This window comes from Biomphalaria glabrata, chromosome 7, assembly GCF_947242115.1.
Source record: "Biomphalaria glabrata chromosome 7, xgBioGlab47.1, whole genome shotgun sequence".
Classification (NCBI taxonomy): Eukaryota; Metazoa; Mollusca; class Gastropoda; family Planorbidae; genus Biomphalaria; species Biomphalaria glabrata.
This window is the reverse complement of record NC_074717.1, coordinates 33458801-33475986: the sequence shown is the minus strand read 5'-3', so window position 1 is coordinate 33475986 and position 17186 is coordinate 33458801. Positions and strand designations below refer to the sequence as shown.

At 35.2% G+C, this 17186-nt stretch overlaps 1 protein-coding gene across 1 annotated transcript; it reads right to left on the bottom strand.

The window, feature by feature from the left end:
- Nucleotides 1-62: 62 nt before the first annotated feature.
- On the bottom strand, nucleotides 63-10312 carry LOC106057880 (NADH dehydrogenase (ubiquinone) complex I, assembly factor 6-like). Its single transcript, XM_056036687.1, has 9 exons — nucleotides 10108-10312; nucleotides 5733-5832; nucleotides 5464-5544; nucleotides 4838-4879; nucleotides 3976-4032; nucleotides 3635-3737; nucleotides 2579-2712; nucleotides 2048-2206; nucleotides 63-1476 (listed from the first exon to the last, which is right to left on the bottom strand). The coding sequence occupies exons 1-9, from the start codon at nucleotides 10254-10256 to the stop codon at nucleotides 1348-1350; spliced, it is 954 nt and encodes a 317-aa protein (XP_055892662.1). The 5' UTR covers nucleotides 10257-10312; the 3' UTR covers nucleotides 63-1347.
- Nucleotides 10313-17186: the final 6874 nt, after the last annotated feature.

Genomic DNA, 17186 nt, shown 5'->3' with positions numbered 1-17186 from the left:
GACAAACTGTCTTTGTAACCTTGTTTTCTTGAAATATAATGTACAAGATGAACAAAAGCAAAAGTTTTCTATTAGTTATTCAAATAAATTTAATGCATCTCACATACATGTTAGTTGTGTAAGTACAAAATCAAACATTTTACTTTTATTAATGTCAGCCTTAGATCACCACATGTTCATTATACATATACATAAAATTAACAGTGTACATGAACAGAGAAATCTTGTTACATTGAATTTCATGTGATTGGTGTGCTTGCATAAGATCTAAAGCTGGGTATAACCAAAGAATAGGCTTTTCAGTGACGTGCACTGTCCAACACTTCTCAGAACTGTATTTTAACAGCTTAAAGTTCTTTAGGACAGGTGCCATTTTGATACTTAAAATATCCATCAACAAACTTCCAATTATTAAAAAAACATGCATTTTTATTGTCATCATAGTGGATTATGCTTTAGAAATAATTTATGAAACGTTTTTTTTTTCTAAGTATGTTCCTGCCACTAGATCATTCATTACCAATGCAATGGTGTATTCAGTGTTGTGTGTGTAAATTGGTGATGTGATACAATAGTTGATAAAAAAAAGAGAAACGATTTGATGGAAAATAAACAAAGAAAAAAATATAGCATCAGGTGACTGTCTGCTACACACTTAATTTTGTCTCGAAAGGTCTGAGAAGTCACATGTAGTTGACCTGTATGGCGACATGCATTACACGCAACATCAATTTCTATCCAGGGCTTTTACAAGAGAGGGTTTGAGTCTCTTAAGCCCCCAACTCAGTCAAGTTTAATTATGATGATGATGACAGAGCAAAAATGTAAATTTTTTTTTTATTTTACATGATGACTTTTGTGGAAAGAATTGAAACAATTCTCAACTAGCTCTAAGGTCTTTATTTGTGTACATCATGTATAATGTTATTATTGATCGAAGGGGGTATTGTTCTTTTAACAATAACAATTAATTTTGTTAGCAGTCATTAAAACAAATATGTATTAACAATCATACTAAATAATTTAAGTGGGACTTAACTGAAGCAGGGACTATAAAAGAAGAAAAACTGCTTGCTTTAGTGAATATATTTGCTATTTGATGATTTGTAAGATTTCTGTATCAGAGATTAAAAATCTGTCACAATGAACAATACTTTCAGTTTAGCATCTATCTTTTTTAAGACTTAACAACTTCACTTATGGAACAATTACAATAGAAATGTTCCATAAACATGAAACCATTAGGGTTGTAGAACTTGGGTTACATTGCACAGTCATCACATTATGGTCTACAGTTTCTATAGAACTAGCATTGAACTATTTAAACAAAATGACATGAAACTACAATCAATACTGCCGTCTTAACTTCTTGATAAACATTTGGTATGCTAAAAGAGGATTTTTCTGTTGTAACTTGCCATCAAAGATGTTGAAATCTACTTTCTGAAGACTCTTGAGGTAATGATCACAGACACACTATAATAAAGTTTAGAAAATATTAAGAACAATCATTTTACTAAACAAAAACATTAAACAGACTATTTTTATCGGAAGCAGTCTGTTAAGAAGAGCAGTGTGCTCAGAAGACATTCAGAGATGTCCTGTAATTAAGCTGGACCTATTCAATTGTAAATATTTTTTTCTTCTTTTTAACATTAGTATTTCTTTTGAAAGTTGTATGACTGTCTTCCTCTCTCCCAGGAACTTAAGTGCCGCAGTATATTATTTCATAAATAACAGAGTTCACGAAACCAAAAAAATTATTAATTAAACGTAGCCCTTTCAGACCTTGTGTTCTGTTTCTAAGGAAGACAGTCAATAAGGGTGCCAGCACAACATCCACCCACCTTTTCCTCCCCAATGTATGTCAGATACCCATTAAAGTTGGCAGGACTCGGGGGAATCATAAAAATTCAGACATTTAAAATCTCAGTCTTTAATTACATTGCATTACAACTCTGCCACTATACCCTAACAACACTAATATGCTTCAATGAAGAGTGGTAAGAACCAGTTTCAATAAAACAAAATATGTATATTAACTTACAGCATTGAGGAATGCCAAATAGCAGCCTTGAGGTAGTGATGACATGAGAGATCTAGACTTTGTCAAATGTAGATTAGCTGTACTAGCCAACTCAAATACTGCATCTTTAAGAGGCTGAGAACTCTTACCACGAATAATATCTTCTTGAGAAATCTTATGCTTTAAAAAAAAATTAAAAATATATAAATTTAAAGCTTTCAATCAACAGAGTAAAAGAGAAAATAATTACTTTGATTTCATTATGATAATCTACTCCAGTTCAATATACATCAAGCAAAAGTAGACAAAATATTTTGTTTTAGAAACAAAATTTGGATTATTAGTGAGTTGACTGAATTTGTCAATTACAAAAAGAAAATATTAATCTTTGTCATTTCTTGATAGACAATATCAATATTTTAAAAAAAAATTATAGTCCTTTTTGTAAGCCCAGATAGTTGTCAGTGTGACCCCATATAGTTACCACTGTTGGTAAATTTTATTTTGTCTTTCCATAAAAAGTATCTTTTAGTACAGAATGATATACTTTACCTTGGTTAGGATCTCCATGGGTATTTGAACTTGTCTTACAGAAGCATGATAAGGAGAAGCCCTTAGTACTGTGACTATGCCTTGTGCTTTACCCAGGTGACTCGCAGCATGGTCAGAATGTATGTTTTTTATCCCTTAAACAATAAAACAAATTAATTGATAGATTACATAATAATTATATAAGTGTCAAAATGTTGATTAACTTTGTATTTTAGAAAGAATCATTTGGTGGAGGGAGACCATTATTTATGTTAAGAGTGCAAAGATGTACTGCATTACACATGGTAAAAATGTAATAGTTGTAGAGAAAACAAAAACAAACTAGAAATGGTTCCTTATTAAGAGAAGGTCAGTGTGCAGTTCAGTTAGAAATATAGCACAAAGCCATACATTACAAAACTAAATCGAATCTAATGCGATGCTCTGACAAAAGAAAAAAAAAATTTCCATGAACATATATGAAGGCAGAACAACAAAGCTCATTTGAAGTCTTTTGTTAACATGAACAATAGATTAACAAATGGACATCCGTAGGTATAAACAATATTTTAAATTGTAGGAGTATGTCTATTAAATGACTAGCATTACACTGTGACTACAACTTTATATTGTTTAATATGTCCGAAACATGCCACATTTTAATAATCCTCCTGACATCCTTATTAGAAGGGGAATTATTGTACATGTTGCAATGAAATTTCATGGCCCACTCTCTCTTTTTTTTTTCTATAGAACCTGTGGATCTAAATGTTTTCTAACACAAACTTTTGACTTAAATGGGAACGCCCCACTTTATAATGCAAAACCCCCCCCAACAATTAAAATAAGTCAACAAATCTGAACAACAGTTGATGAGATCTCTTGATATATACATAAATGAATAAATGATTCAGTGGTATTTGGAAAATATTTATAAGATAAGATATTCACCAGAGAAATGGACTTTAAAGCCCATGGAACCATTTTAGTTCTTATTGCTACTACTACAACAAGTTCTGGCTAGTAATAAGCATTTAGAACATCAGTACTATTTTATTTCATACAATTCTGATTTACCTAGACATTCCAAAAGGAGATAATACAAGGAAGAGTTGACATTTTCAGCATAGTCTTCAACATCTTTCACGGTATTGAAACTATCTGAGTGTAAAAGTGAAGTCTGTGAAGGCAAAAAAATATTTTCCTTACAATATTTATAACATACAACAGAAAGCAACTGCAATGAAATATTTAGACTAATAGGAAATCAAAATATAAATGATTCAATAAAAACACAATACAAACTAACTATTTAAGCTCGTGAACTTAAAAATGTGACATAGCAGAGATGTTTAATTCTATTTTTTTTTTTTACTTTGTTTTATGTTGTTAAATATGAGAGTCCTCAGGAAACATACCCTTGCATCTATCATACGATGAAACCATCTCTTAGACAATTTATAATAACCACATGCCTGAAATAAAAGAAAAAAGATTATCTAGTATAACTATATCAGTATAAACATATCTATGATGATTGGTACAAAAGAGATGAAAGATTAAGAACTTGAAAATCCAATTGCTGAATTAGGATTAGAAATTTTGCAAGAGATATAAGGATGTTGATGTACCCAAATGTTAAAGTACAGTACAAGTTTAGTAAAAGTAGTAATAACAGTTAAAAGCCATGTTGAGCTGCTACTTAAGACCCTCATGGGCCACAGAAAGAAGTGGTCTCATATTAATTCACTAATAATTATGTTGTTAAGTCTTATAGTTAAACTACAAAGTGTTGAATAGAAAATGAACATAACTAATGATCAACAGTCAGTATAATAGAGCAGTGTTTCCCAAAGTGGGGTACGTGTACCCACAGGGGTACGGGAAGAGCTTGAAGGGGGATATGCGTTGCAAATAGTTAACTATGCTGATTTTTGTAAATACCTGTTCAGATTATAAAATTTGTATAAAATATCAAAAGTTTTAAAATGTATTTGACGTGTCTCTGAAGCACGCAAAAAATAAATTCACTAATTGAATATGTAATTATGATACAGTAATAATTATTTTGTGTGAATGTAAAAAAATTTTTAGATTGTTATTAAAATAAATCCTTTTTGGGGAGGGGGGCGAGGGGTACCCAGCATTACAAAAATTCTAGAAGGGGTACACATAGGTCAAAAGTTTTGGAAACACTGTAATAGAGTGAACTTTGTTACAAAAAAAATAAATAAACAATTATTTGAATTACAAAAATGTTAATACTCAGCATGGACCTACCCCTGCCAACTCAGTAGCTACTGGTGTGTTTGGAATCTCAGACTGCAACAAATATTTAAAACAAAACAAATGAAATAAGTAAATAATAAAAATTGTTTTATGCAATGATGATGTAACACAGTAACTGTGTAAAGGCAAATGCATTGTTGATATTAGTTGACTTCCCTCTGTAATTATAAACTAAACTTTTTTTTATAAGATGTCATCATTTCTTTAAATTGCTCTTGGTCATCACATAGAGCATGCCTTTCAAGTTATAGTCTGCTCAGTGTGCTCTAATCCAATCTCTTTGTGGACACCTGAGAAAGGGAGTATTTGGGAGAAGCTTCTCATGCTGCCTTTGTGAGCTCACCAAACTTAACTCAACTCAAGTCAAATCCCAATACAAAATTCTAAGCCCACCTCTAGATTTGAACTCCTAGTTAGGTAGCTAAGCAATTGATTTCTCAGCCTTTTACTCTGAAGCAACAAGTTTTGAAATCTCTGTAGAGCTCTTCACAAACAAAAATCACTTTCATTAAAATAGTATTAGACTAGTAAAGGTAAAAGGTGCCCTTTCCGACCTTGTGATCTATGAGCCACCAAGCACCATCCCCAGTACTATACAACAACTACAAAATTCTAACCTGATAAATTTTGTCCATTGCATCTTTCAAAAACTGCATCCTCATCAGACCAATTCTTCTTTCTGAAACAGTATCACGTACCTACATAAGTAAATTTTATATTAGAATAATTGCTAATCAATAAAATAAAGGGAGAAAAAAAGACAACTGACAGTAAAACCTGATCTTCACTATAGTAACTATAACATTGAAAGTTGGCAACTATTTTTTTTTTTTTGTTAAGATAAAGCCTTACTAAGTTTTGTCCTCCCAAAAATAAAAATAATCACCTGAGCTAGCTCAATATTAAAAGCTCTGATTGCAAATGCAGCTCTTTGTGATGACTTAGGAAGAAGCAACGTACCAAGATAGTTTTCATAGTCACTTTTTCTGGAAAACATAAAAGGTAAATAGATTCATAAAAAACTTTCAATAATCAAGAACCTAATTCTATTTTTTTAGTAATCTAGAAGTAAAAAATGTAGAATGACTATCTAGATATATTATAATATATATTGGTGTAAGTGTAGATGCAGTTCCATTTGATCGGATATGCCATCCCCATGTCAAACCAAAAAATTTCCTAGGATATAAATGCTGAGCTTGACAAACTAAGCCCAAAGAACAGCCAACACTAAAAGAATGTGATATCTGCAAGAAGGACCCAAGGACTATGTCTATGGTTATCAATGAAAATATGTGGAAGGAAATTCTATAACTGTGCATGCTGGTATATGATCCTTTCAGAGAGCAAAAAGGCAGAAATGGATGAAGACGAATAAAGCCCTTCAATCTTCTAGTCCTAGGCATAGCTCCAACTCTAAGCTTGTCCTGTTCATCCACCAACCATTACACATATATTTTCCTTGTCCAAAGGTAGCCTTGTTTATATTGCGTCATTGTTTGTTGTGAATGTTTTTGTGAGAAAGTACTTGAAAAAATGTGACAAAAAAAAAGGATAGTCTTCAATGTCTACTTATATCAACACAAGTCTCTGTTTATTAATTATTATTATTAATGTCTATAGTATGACAACAGAAGAGCAAGTGAGAGTTCGTATAGGACAAACATGGCAGAAAGCAGTTCTCGTTAAAAAACATTCATCACCCAGATCGTTTATCATAAAGACAAACGATGAAAAAAAAACTACAGATGAAATCAACGCTTTTTGTTTTTTTTGTTTTACATGGTAGGCATCTAACACAAATGAATGAAACCAACCTCCGACTGCTAGGAAAGAAATATGATAATCTCATTTTCTTCTTTTATCGAGATATTAAATCTATTTTAAAGAGTTTCACAATCTCACATAATTTGTTTGTTAACAAATGAATTACTGCCCAAGGACACCGATATCTATGCAATTCCCATAACAATGCTCTATAAAGAAATTAAGATTCGCTTCTAAAATTTAGAAAAAAAATATATAAATGACAATTATTAAACATCTGTTACTGATGTTCAAATTGAGTTGCATGAAAAAATAGATTTACAAAACTATGTCTCCAGTAAAAAGAATGTAAACATAGGAGGCACACAGTGGCGTAGCTAGGGTGGGGGTAAGGGAAAATTGAAAATCCCCCGGGCCCCCATTTAAGGGAGGGGCCCAAATTAGTGCTTTTTTAATTAATTAAATTAAATATTACGCAAAATGCAGCAGCCCCCAAAAGATGTCAAGACCCCTGGACCCCAAACGATGGAAATTCCTAGCTACGTCCCTGGAGGCACAACAGAGATGTGGCTGCATTTAAATGTTTCAGTAAAATTCCAAAACTGTGGTCGAAATTGGAATTATGTTTTAGCTTTTCAGTAAACATGGTTAACCTAGATTTAGTGCATAACAAAGTTAATGAATAAGCAAAGAAATAGACAGGATGTAGCGACTAGAGGAGACCTTCGCCTTGCTTTGACTAAATTAAAGCTGGAAATTTCTAATATTGTCAGACCGCAGGGGACACAAGGTTCCCATTAGCTTAATTTCATTTTGTAGTGAATTCTGCAATAATAATATTTATATTAAAATATAAAGCTAAATTTACAATTAAACCTAAAAACAGTAGGCCCTAATATTCAAAAATTTAAATGGAGACTTTTCTTAGGATTTGAAAGAAAGTCTTTACAATTAATTTGTGTGTGTAATCACTGCAAATTATTTGACAAAATTTTGCATAATAATAATATTGGCTGTTATTGCCTTTAATTCCGAAGATTACGGCTGAGTCCACTGTCACATAACTACGCAAACCCAACTGCGACCTACATATTTTCCCGAATTTTTATGCAGACAAAGCCGTTGTATGCTGGCTTTTCTTTGAGTATCAAATGTTTGTCCCGCAGTTTTTGTAAGAGCTCTCGAACTGTTTCTCTCAGAGGCTATCTGCTGCCAGAGAATGCTGCCAGTTACTTTCCTCTATGCCAGTGAGAGCGAAATGGCGCCTGAATGCCTGAATAAATCTTTATAGCGCTAACAGGGTAGGGGGGCACCTATGTAACTCAGTCTTCCTTAAAGCTCGTCAGACATAGGCCAAGGAGTTCACAACAATCGCCTTTGGCATGCGGTCGTCTCCCAAGTGGGATAAGTGTTATTGACAGCATACAAATTAATAGATAGATGATATTTTGTTCAAATTTGCGTTCTTACGCTTCTTTATAACTGTTTTTCTTAGAGGGGGGCGCTGGCGGATTTTTTTAAAGAAAAAATTTGAAAAGGGGGCGGTAGGCCAAAAAAGGTTGAAGACCCCTGACTTATATCAACTTACCTATCAAAACAAGTCTCTGTTTATTAATTATTATTATTAATGTCTATAAAAAAATATAGTATGTTAAATTATTTATTTATCTGTGACAACAGAACAGGCAACCCCTTCCATGCTCTTTGTACATTTGTACAAATTAGTCCTAGCATATGGAATGAGGAATGTACCTTTAACCTTGTGTCTTTCTGAGTATTTTATTAGGTTTTGTTTTTGTATTGGAAGATTATGGTTCAGTGATTTATGTATAAATGCTACTTTACTTTGGAGTCTTCTCCTGAAGGCTTTCTAAATTTAGTTGTTTTTTTTACTAAAGGTGTTACTCTAGTCAAATGTGAATATTCGTTAGTTATGAATCGCACTGCTCTATTTTGTGTCTGTTCCAGTTTCTTATTATTTTCTTCAGATGAGGGGTCCCAAACAGAGGATGCATATATATATTCTATTATTGGCCTAAACAAGTTAACTTAACATTTTAGTATTATGTTCTTATTTGAAATAGAAATTTCTTTTAATAAACCCTAATGCTTTTTATTTGATTTTTTGATAGCCTGCGTGGTTAAGAGGCTAAGTGCACTTGAACTTGGCTTGGCTACCTATGAAGGGGGCTCGAGGTTTGACACAGAGTTGTGTTTACTGAGCTCCTAAAGGCAACACGGAAAACCTTCTTCTAGATACGCCTCCCTCCCACTGGTACGCAAATGAGATTGGACTGATATTTTTCTGGGTGGAAAGACATGCTCCAGTCCAGTGAGTCCAGTGTAAAAATTAATATTATAATTTAAAAATTATATTATTAATTATGATCAGAATTATGATTAATATCATATGATTATGATAATCTGAATTTTAAGTTAATACTTAGTGAAGTTACTATTATAGTAAGTAATAGTATAAAGTATAGGCCTAAGTACTACTTAGTACTAGATCTATAAGTTTATAAGTTAGTCAACTTAGTCTAAATAATCTATTAAAGGGAAACTCCGATAGTTTTTCAAATTTGAGTTATTGACATATTTAAATTCTGCATAAAAAGTTGTAATAGTAAACATTATATCATTTTTTATTTAAATGCTTGGAAAATTTTATATTTAATAAATTAGTCAGTAAATTCTTGACATCTAAAAAAAAACCGGGATTCCTTGAGATTTTGTTTTAAGTTATTTCATGCGTCCCTAAACAATACACTGAAAGAGAAACTTGATTTAACCAATCGTATCGCTTTTTTCTTACAGTAGCTGTTAGGCTTAGTGACGGCCTAGTCCAGAGCTATGATACAGTTATGTTATATATATAAACATGTATAGATAGATCCAAAAGCATTAGGACTATAACCAACTCGAGAAAAAAAAGTTACATTTTCATCTAAGCCTCTCCCTATCCCAAGAAGTAAATAGATTGTGTGTCTGAATGATTCGAACAAGCTGGTCAGTGTAAGGCTAGTCGAGACTACATGTAGTCGGTCATTACAAGAAAACCAAACGATAGTGTTTGTTGTGTGTTGAGTGGTCTGTTGAGAAAATACACACTGCCGTGATTAGTCAAGCATGTAAATCTACTTTTAATACACACATTTTTTCTTTGCTTACAAGATCCTAGATCTAACTGCATAGACAAAGATATATTTCTTTTACGAGAATGTAAACTTTGCTGTATGGTCTCCTGTTATACAATAAGTCAATAGATTAAAACACCTTCTTTGTGACGTCACATAGAAACCCGGTGAAAGTCTGACTGTTTTGGATGTGCAGGAAAATTACGTCGGAAAAACATCAATTACTAAGTTATTATTGCAAATTTTAAAAAAAAGAAGAATATATTCATTATCTGTAAATCAAAACACATATTATTATATCAAAAATTGTCAAAACCATGCATGATCAGTTTCCCTTTAAATAATTTTATTATTTACCTGACAAGGTCAACACAATAAGAAATATCAGAACACTTAACTGTCGATTTCAATCTGAAAGGTTGTCGTAAATTATTGTGTTTACAAAATAGCATCATAATTTCACTTAAATGTTTTGGTAAAGGCATGTATTGTTTGGAAAGATTCATTTGAACTAATGATAGATTTTGAGACTAGTCTATATAATATTATATGAAAAGTGAAAACCTTTCTTCCACAGTACAGGCCCTTGGTCCTAGTATTATTGTAAACTTCACACGCGAAAGTTTTATTTTTTGAATCGATACTGACTCACTTTTCAAGTTACTTCTAGATTTTAGACTCTATGCCAGTCTAGGCCCTAGATCTATATCATTATTTAAAGTTTCTGATTCAAAAAAAAAAAAAAAGATGTTGGATTTAGGACTACATGTAGAAAATGACGATTTTCCAGGGTTCCCCTAAGAACAGCGGAAATTTTTTATTTTTTGTCTAAACGTGACATTATTCCAAATTGTTCATGGGTAGCTATATAAGCTACCTTTTTTTTTTTTTTTTTTTTAATTGTTATTTGAGAATAGATATTGGAAACAACTGAATCAGAATCATTCCAAACTTTTAATTGTCGCAGCATTATTATTTGTAACAGTTGTTACTGTTATCGTAGGGTGTGACGAAACACATTAACGCTACACCATTGCGGAATTAGAGGTTTTATTTCCATGGGGTAGATTTACGCACGTAATTGAAAACCACATCCGTCTATAATGAAATCTGTTATAAGTCATAAAATGGTTTAATTTAATAATTTACACATAGAATTAGTGCGGGTCCTATGAAAGTGTGGGGCCCACTGCTGTCGGATAGGTTGCTGTGGCCTATGGCCGTCCCTGCAAAATAGCGGCGTATGCTACGGTACGCCGCCGGTCGACTAGTATACCATAAGACTTTACTGCTGGCAAATAGTCTACGATAGAAATGATAATAGTTTCGTTATGGAACTACCATTGAAAATGATGGTTAAGAAAGGAAAATAGAATGACTATTTTTTGATGTTATGGTTTTATTTCAATAGTTAAAGCAGGAATTGAGAAACCACAATGCGTCATTTGTAATGACGTTCTTTTATCAGAATCAATGAATCTGAATATACCGAAAGCCATTTTGATATCAAACATCCGAGTATGGCTGACTACAACATACAGTATTTGAAATGTAAACTGACCGGGTCAAGAAAACCCAAACTTTACTGCTGGCAAATACAATAACCAAAACAAAGCAGTCGTTGAGAGGTTGAAGTTTGAAGCTTCTTATTTGGTGGCCTTCAGATTGGCTAGAGCTATGAAACCTCACATCATAGCTGATGACTTACTGTTGCCAGAGGCCAAAAACATTGATCTTGTAACGATTGGAGCCGACTTTGTACTAAATTTAGTTCAAACTCCGTATCTATTGACAGAATAGTTGACATGTCTGTTGATTTATAGATCAGATAATCCTGGAAATTATATAATTCTGCCTATGGTTTAATCTGGGGCGTTGGCCATCAACCACCCTCCCCCAGGCGTCTCGGTTCTGGGCTAATCTCTCCAACTGTCCCAACATCTTACCCATCTGCTTAGCAAAGGTTTCCAAATAACGGCGCCATGTATTATTTGAGGTTACAGGTGAAGGCTAGTAATGTGATGTTGGAATAAGACTTGTGAATAGTGTGGCCCCATTTCAAATATTTATCATCCAGCTTGAAGAATCCAAAGATGTTGCAAATGGATCAAAATTACTGGTTTACATGAGGATGGCTATTTTAAAGACTGTTTTCTCTTCTTGAAACGATTACTACAGTAGGCCTACGTGATATATTTGACAAATTTGTTCATTTCGAAAAATAATAAAATCTCTTGCAAAAATATTTGCAGTGTCTACAAAGTTGCTGCCTATGCTTGGATTTTGGTCTGGATTTCAACTTTTGGTACACGCTGAGTAACCAACAATCATCAACGAATAACTGCCACAAGAATTGCAAGAATGTTTGTAAAATGTTTTACATGTTTCAGATGTTCCTTCAGAGTTGAAGATAGTTTACATCCTAGTCCAAACCTCCCGCAGGACGACGGGGGATGGGAGTGGGCAAGGTTTTGAACCCGTGGCCATCGATAAATCCAAACGACAGTCTAGCGCGCAAACCGCACGACCAGGCAGACATCAAGAAGTAATAGAAAACGATGCTTTCAATTAGCTTTTCTGAGATCGAGTGTTTTAAATTGTCCACTGCTTTCAAAGCTATGTAATGAGTTCGATGCGTCTGAAATGCTATTTCACACTGAAGTCAGATTAATGTCAAGAGACAAAGTTCTAAAACGTTTTCTTTCTATATTCGTGTTGAAGTCAAACAGTTTTTAATAAAACATAACCGACAGTTGGATGTATACTTTATAAAGGTGAAAGTGAACTACAGAAGAGACCCTCTGTTTGACATCTTTGTCATCGTAAATGAGTTCAATTTCCAACAACATATCTTTGTGAAACAGGATTTCCCAACTTGTTAAATACAAAAGTAGACTTGATGCAAATGATGACATTCGTTCTGATCTTGTAAAGATTGCCCTAAAGTTTTTGATCTCATGAAACAGAAATAAAGTCAACTTCCGCCATGACGTTGATATTTTCCCTAACTAGCGCAACAATTTTATACCAATGTAGAATACAAAGTAATGCCGTAGCTTTTTACTATGCGCCATAATGCTTCCAGAAGTGCCACATAAGTATACAAGATTTATAGGATGATCACGCAATATAAAAGTAAATAGATTCAGGTAAAAAAAAGTTATTTTTTTTAAACTTTGTGTACTTTAGTTGCAAGCTGAAATATCTAGTGTTTCGTGATTTAACATAACAGCTTTATTATAGCTTTTTTTATAGGCTATAGCGCTACTTTCATGCTTATAGCATGTTCAGAGCGCTATGGTCCAATCTCTTTTGTGGACCAGAGGGGGGGGGGGGCGGAAGCGTATCTTGAAGAAGGTTTTTCCGTAATGCCTCAGTAAACACTACTCTGCTCGAGTCGGGAGTCGAACCTCGAGCCTCCTTCATAGGTAGCCAAGACAAGCCAAGTTCAAGCGTACTTAGCCTCTCGACCACGCTTCCCACGCTTTGTTATTTCATATAAGATATTTACATTATTAATACGATTTTATAACCTTAGAAAAAATATTATTTTAAGATTGAGGGGTCCCGCACAGTGGCCTATTGTAAAAGGGGTCGCGGAACTAAAAAGATTGAGTACCGATGCTCTATGTATTGTGGTTGTGGATGTTCTGAGATATCATCTGGAAAGTCATAATTATTGTCAAATCTATTTGCTTTCTCAGGAGACATTCTGATGTGTTTCCTGCTTCTTCTGTAGACCTGATTTCCACTTTTGACAGTATACGATCTAAACCTAGAATATTTCGAAACTACTGTTCCTGCTTTCCACTTAGAGTTAAGTTGCATTCTGAGTGCCGTTCCGTCTTGTTGTGGATTGTGACTTTTAACTCCTTTCCTCTTGTCGTAATAGTGTTTTTGAGACTCTCTGAATCAAAGTGTTTCTTCACCAACTTAAGATCTGCAGTCTTACTTGTGAATATTTCCTCCCTCGAAGGTAACAAATTACTGAGTCGTCGTCCCATGAGTAATTGTGCTGGCGACATATTAATATTAGTCAGTGGAGTACGTAGTTCTGTAGTCTGATAGCGACAGAAACTTTGTCTTCGATTTTATTCCACAGTTTCACTGTCTGTATAGCTCTTTTAGCCTCACCATTTTAACTCTGAAAATGATGACTCGACATTTCATGCACTATTCCTTTTGATTTAAAGCAAACTGACACCATGTTGAATATTTGTGATTATACAAATCAAAAACTAGTGTTTAAGAGGGAAGACATAATAGGAACTCTATTTGTTACGTAAACACAAGCGTTGTTGCACTAACGCGATAGTATGCAAATGTAGGCCTAAATTTAATACCAATATGTTACAATATATATGTAGATTGCTTAATGTAATATATAAAGCACAATGTAAGGAATATATATATATATATATATGTATTTAACAGTGTATATATATATATATATATATATATATATATATATATATATATATATATATATATATATATATATATATATATATATATATGCTAAATATCCTTATTTTCTCACCATGTAATATCAACACGTATCCAGGGGGGAGGGAGGGGGAGGTATAATAGCGGCGATTGCCCCCCCCCCCCCCACACTCGGCCGACCCCCTATATGTGGTGATGCCTTAATGTAGCAAACATTTCTAGTCAGTCTGCGAGTCAGGCAACATTTTTAATGTGGTGGGTTTGGCACAGAAGACAACTAAATTCTAAATGATGAAAGGAACTCGTAGGACGATTTCAAACTGTTTATTATACATTAAAGACCTGCCAAAGGCAAACATGAAACATAATAACAAATGAGCATTAACAAAAAATAATTAATAAGCCCAAATGGTTAGACCAAGTTGCACACACAACATCAAAGTCTAAATATTAAATCTTAACAAAAAAACGAAAAGAAAATCATATAGTGTAAACCAACCATCTCTTATACAAACACAAGAGAGATATGGAACACCCGAAACATTATAAAAAATAAAAGACAATAACAATTAAATAGAACAACTGGTTCATAAAAGCCAGTATCTACACACTGGTTGTAGAATTAGATTAACAAGATGGACATTTAACATTCTATATAGGATCTAATTCGTATGGTATACTAAAGGTACACAATTCAACAAATGGAAACATTTACATGCTGGTTTCCTAAAAATAACGATAGTCCAACAATATGGACGAAATCCGGGGGTAGCGATATTCTATGTAGACTACTAAATAAAATTACAATATAACATAAAAAAGTAAAATGCAATTACCTGCAGCCATACATAAACACATGGTTTAGAACCAGACACAAACGGGGAGTGGAGACGACGTAGGTCCAGTAACATACGGACACTACAGCGACAAGAGATGCCGGTCGAATGGACAGTGTCCACGTTGGTCTGGCTTTTTATGCGCGGACACAAGGTGCCATCTAGGGGGAAGGGTCACATGGATATCGGGGTGGCCGGTGTTTCCTGAAAAGGTATCCACTCCACTACAGAGCCCCTAGCTTGAAACGACCCGTCCCGGGGCGTTCAGCCTAGTAGGTTTCTGAAAACTGAAACAACTGTTTCTTGTCAGTGTCTTCTGGAATGACAAACATCTTTCCAGTTTGTAACGTGCTGGTTCCATCGGTCATACAAAGTGGTCTGTCTTTCTCTAAACATAATGTCTGGGAAGCTGTAGAAAGTGTGATAGGGAGCAGTGAGCGAAATCGTCTTTGTGGCTGGTTAAAATGCTTGTAGTTTCTTTTTTGTCTATCTGGCCTCCTGACTCTGTTATGCCTCTTCTTGTTTGGCTGCCCAGAGTTAAAGTTTCTATTTCTCGATGTTTGAATTGAGTGACTTGCATCTGTATTGTACATTGCATCAGCTTGTTGCTCACTGGTTCGTTGTTCTACTTGGTGGGTTGGCAGTGAAACAATGGGTTCATTATTGCACACAGATTGAACCTCAGCTGTGAGTTGTGGTGATCGCTGACAGTGACGCCTTACATGTCCAACTTCCCAGCACTGGGTGCAGACTGATGATCCATCATCAGTGTATGGGAAGAATCCTCTCTTCGTCCTTGACCATACAAGACCCGGCGGTGCTGTTGGTCGAATTATGTTTTGGTTGCTATGTTTCGTGTGTCTTTGTGTGGGTCTGCGTTGACTATGTGGTTGACTAGAGAGTGGGTTAGTTGAACTTGGCAGACTGTTATAGCCTGACCCCTTTATCTCTTCAAGTTGCTTCTCTAACTTGGCCAATTTCGCTAAGAGAACCTCAGACCACTGCTCTTGGGCTCGAGCTGCATCTTTGTTCTTGTTCTCCAACTTGAACGAATAGTTTCGTAGCGTTTGAAAGCTTTTCTGGGGATGTTGCGCTATGAACTTAAACAGCTCTCTACGTAGGTCAGGATCACTGATTCCATAGGCAAATTGGTCCCTCAATCTTTCCTCCTTGAAACATTCTATGCCTTCTCTTTGTTCTTGTCTGATAGCCGCTGTGAACTCCTTAAATAGTCGGTGAGAAAATTCAAGCAGCGACTCACTTCTCTGCTGCGACATCAGAAATGTAATCTCTGCCTCTCGCACAGGTATGATTACTTCAAACGCAGAGGTAAGTGCATCGAGCAGCGCTTCTGGATTACTTCTGATATGAGGTGGCTGAAGATCTACCTCTACTCGAGCTGGACCACTTATGTTCGCAAGAATGGTTGCTGTCTTCTCTTGAGGAGAGAGGTAAGGCCGAAGTTCCCATAAATCTCTTATTTCTCTGACGAAATCTTCAATTGAAACCTCAACATTTCTGCCATCCCCAATGAACTGTCTCATTTTTCTAGCAGGTTCTATGATGTAATGAGAACGCTGACAGGCCAGTTTCAATGCCTCAAGTTCAGCTTGTAGTCGAGTCAACATCCCCTTAGTGACACGTTTTATTCAGGATATATATTGTTATAAACCTGGTGGTGGCACAGATGGGGGTAGTGGTGTGAGTGTAGTCAGCCGACGCAAATCGCCCCAGGCCAGCGCTAGACGAGCGGTCAACCGTGACGAGTTACGACGGTCAGCCGAGACGAGTGTCAACACGGCGGTTCGGGAAGGATCGACGGCGGTTCGGGAAGGATCGACGTCGTGAACAGAGTTCAGGAGCGTCACGAGAGTTGTAATCATCTGACCACCTAGAAATGTCGAGCGGCGTTCTGTCCGGTTCGAGAAGGCCAGTAGGGACCCTATATAAAGAGCGGAGGTGTCGCAGTCAAGACGGTTCACGGCAGGGGTTCAGAGCCCGGTTCACTACAGTCCGGTCGACTACAGCACAGTTCAGCGGTGTGGTTCCGTACGGAGCATTACGACGGTTCAGTGCGGAGTACTGTCAAGTACAGCTGAGACGGCTGGCGTCTTGATCTTGGTCTGCGATCGAGTCCGACACAACGAGCCTAGT

Coding starts and splice junctions, on each gene's coding strand:
- LOC106057880 (XM_056036687.1), bottom strand. CDS start 10,256: ATGAATCTTTCCAAACAATACATGCCTTTACCAAAACATTTAAGTGAA. Junction 4,033..4,837: donor TAGCTACTGAGTTGGCAGGG/GTAGGTCCATGC, acceptor CTTTTATTTCAG/GCATGTGGTTATTATAAATT. Junction 2,207..2,578: donor CCATGGAGATCCTAACCAAG/GTAAAGTATATC, acceptor TTTTTTTTAAAG/CATAAGATTTCTCAAGAAGA.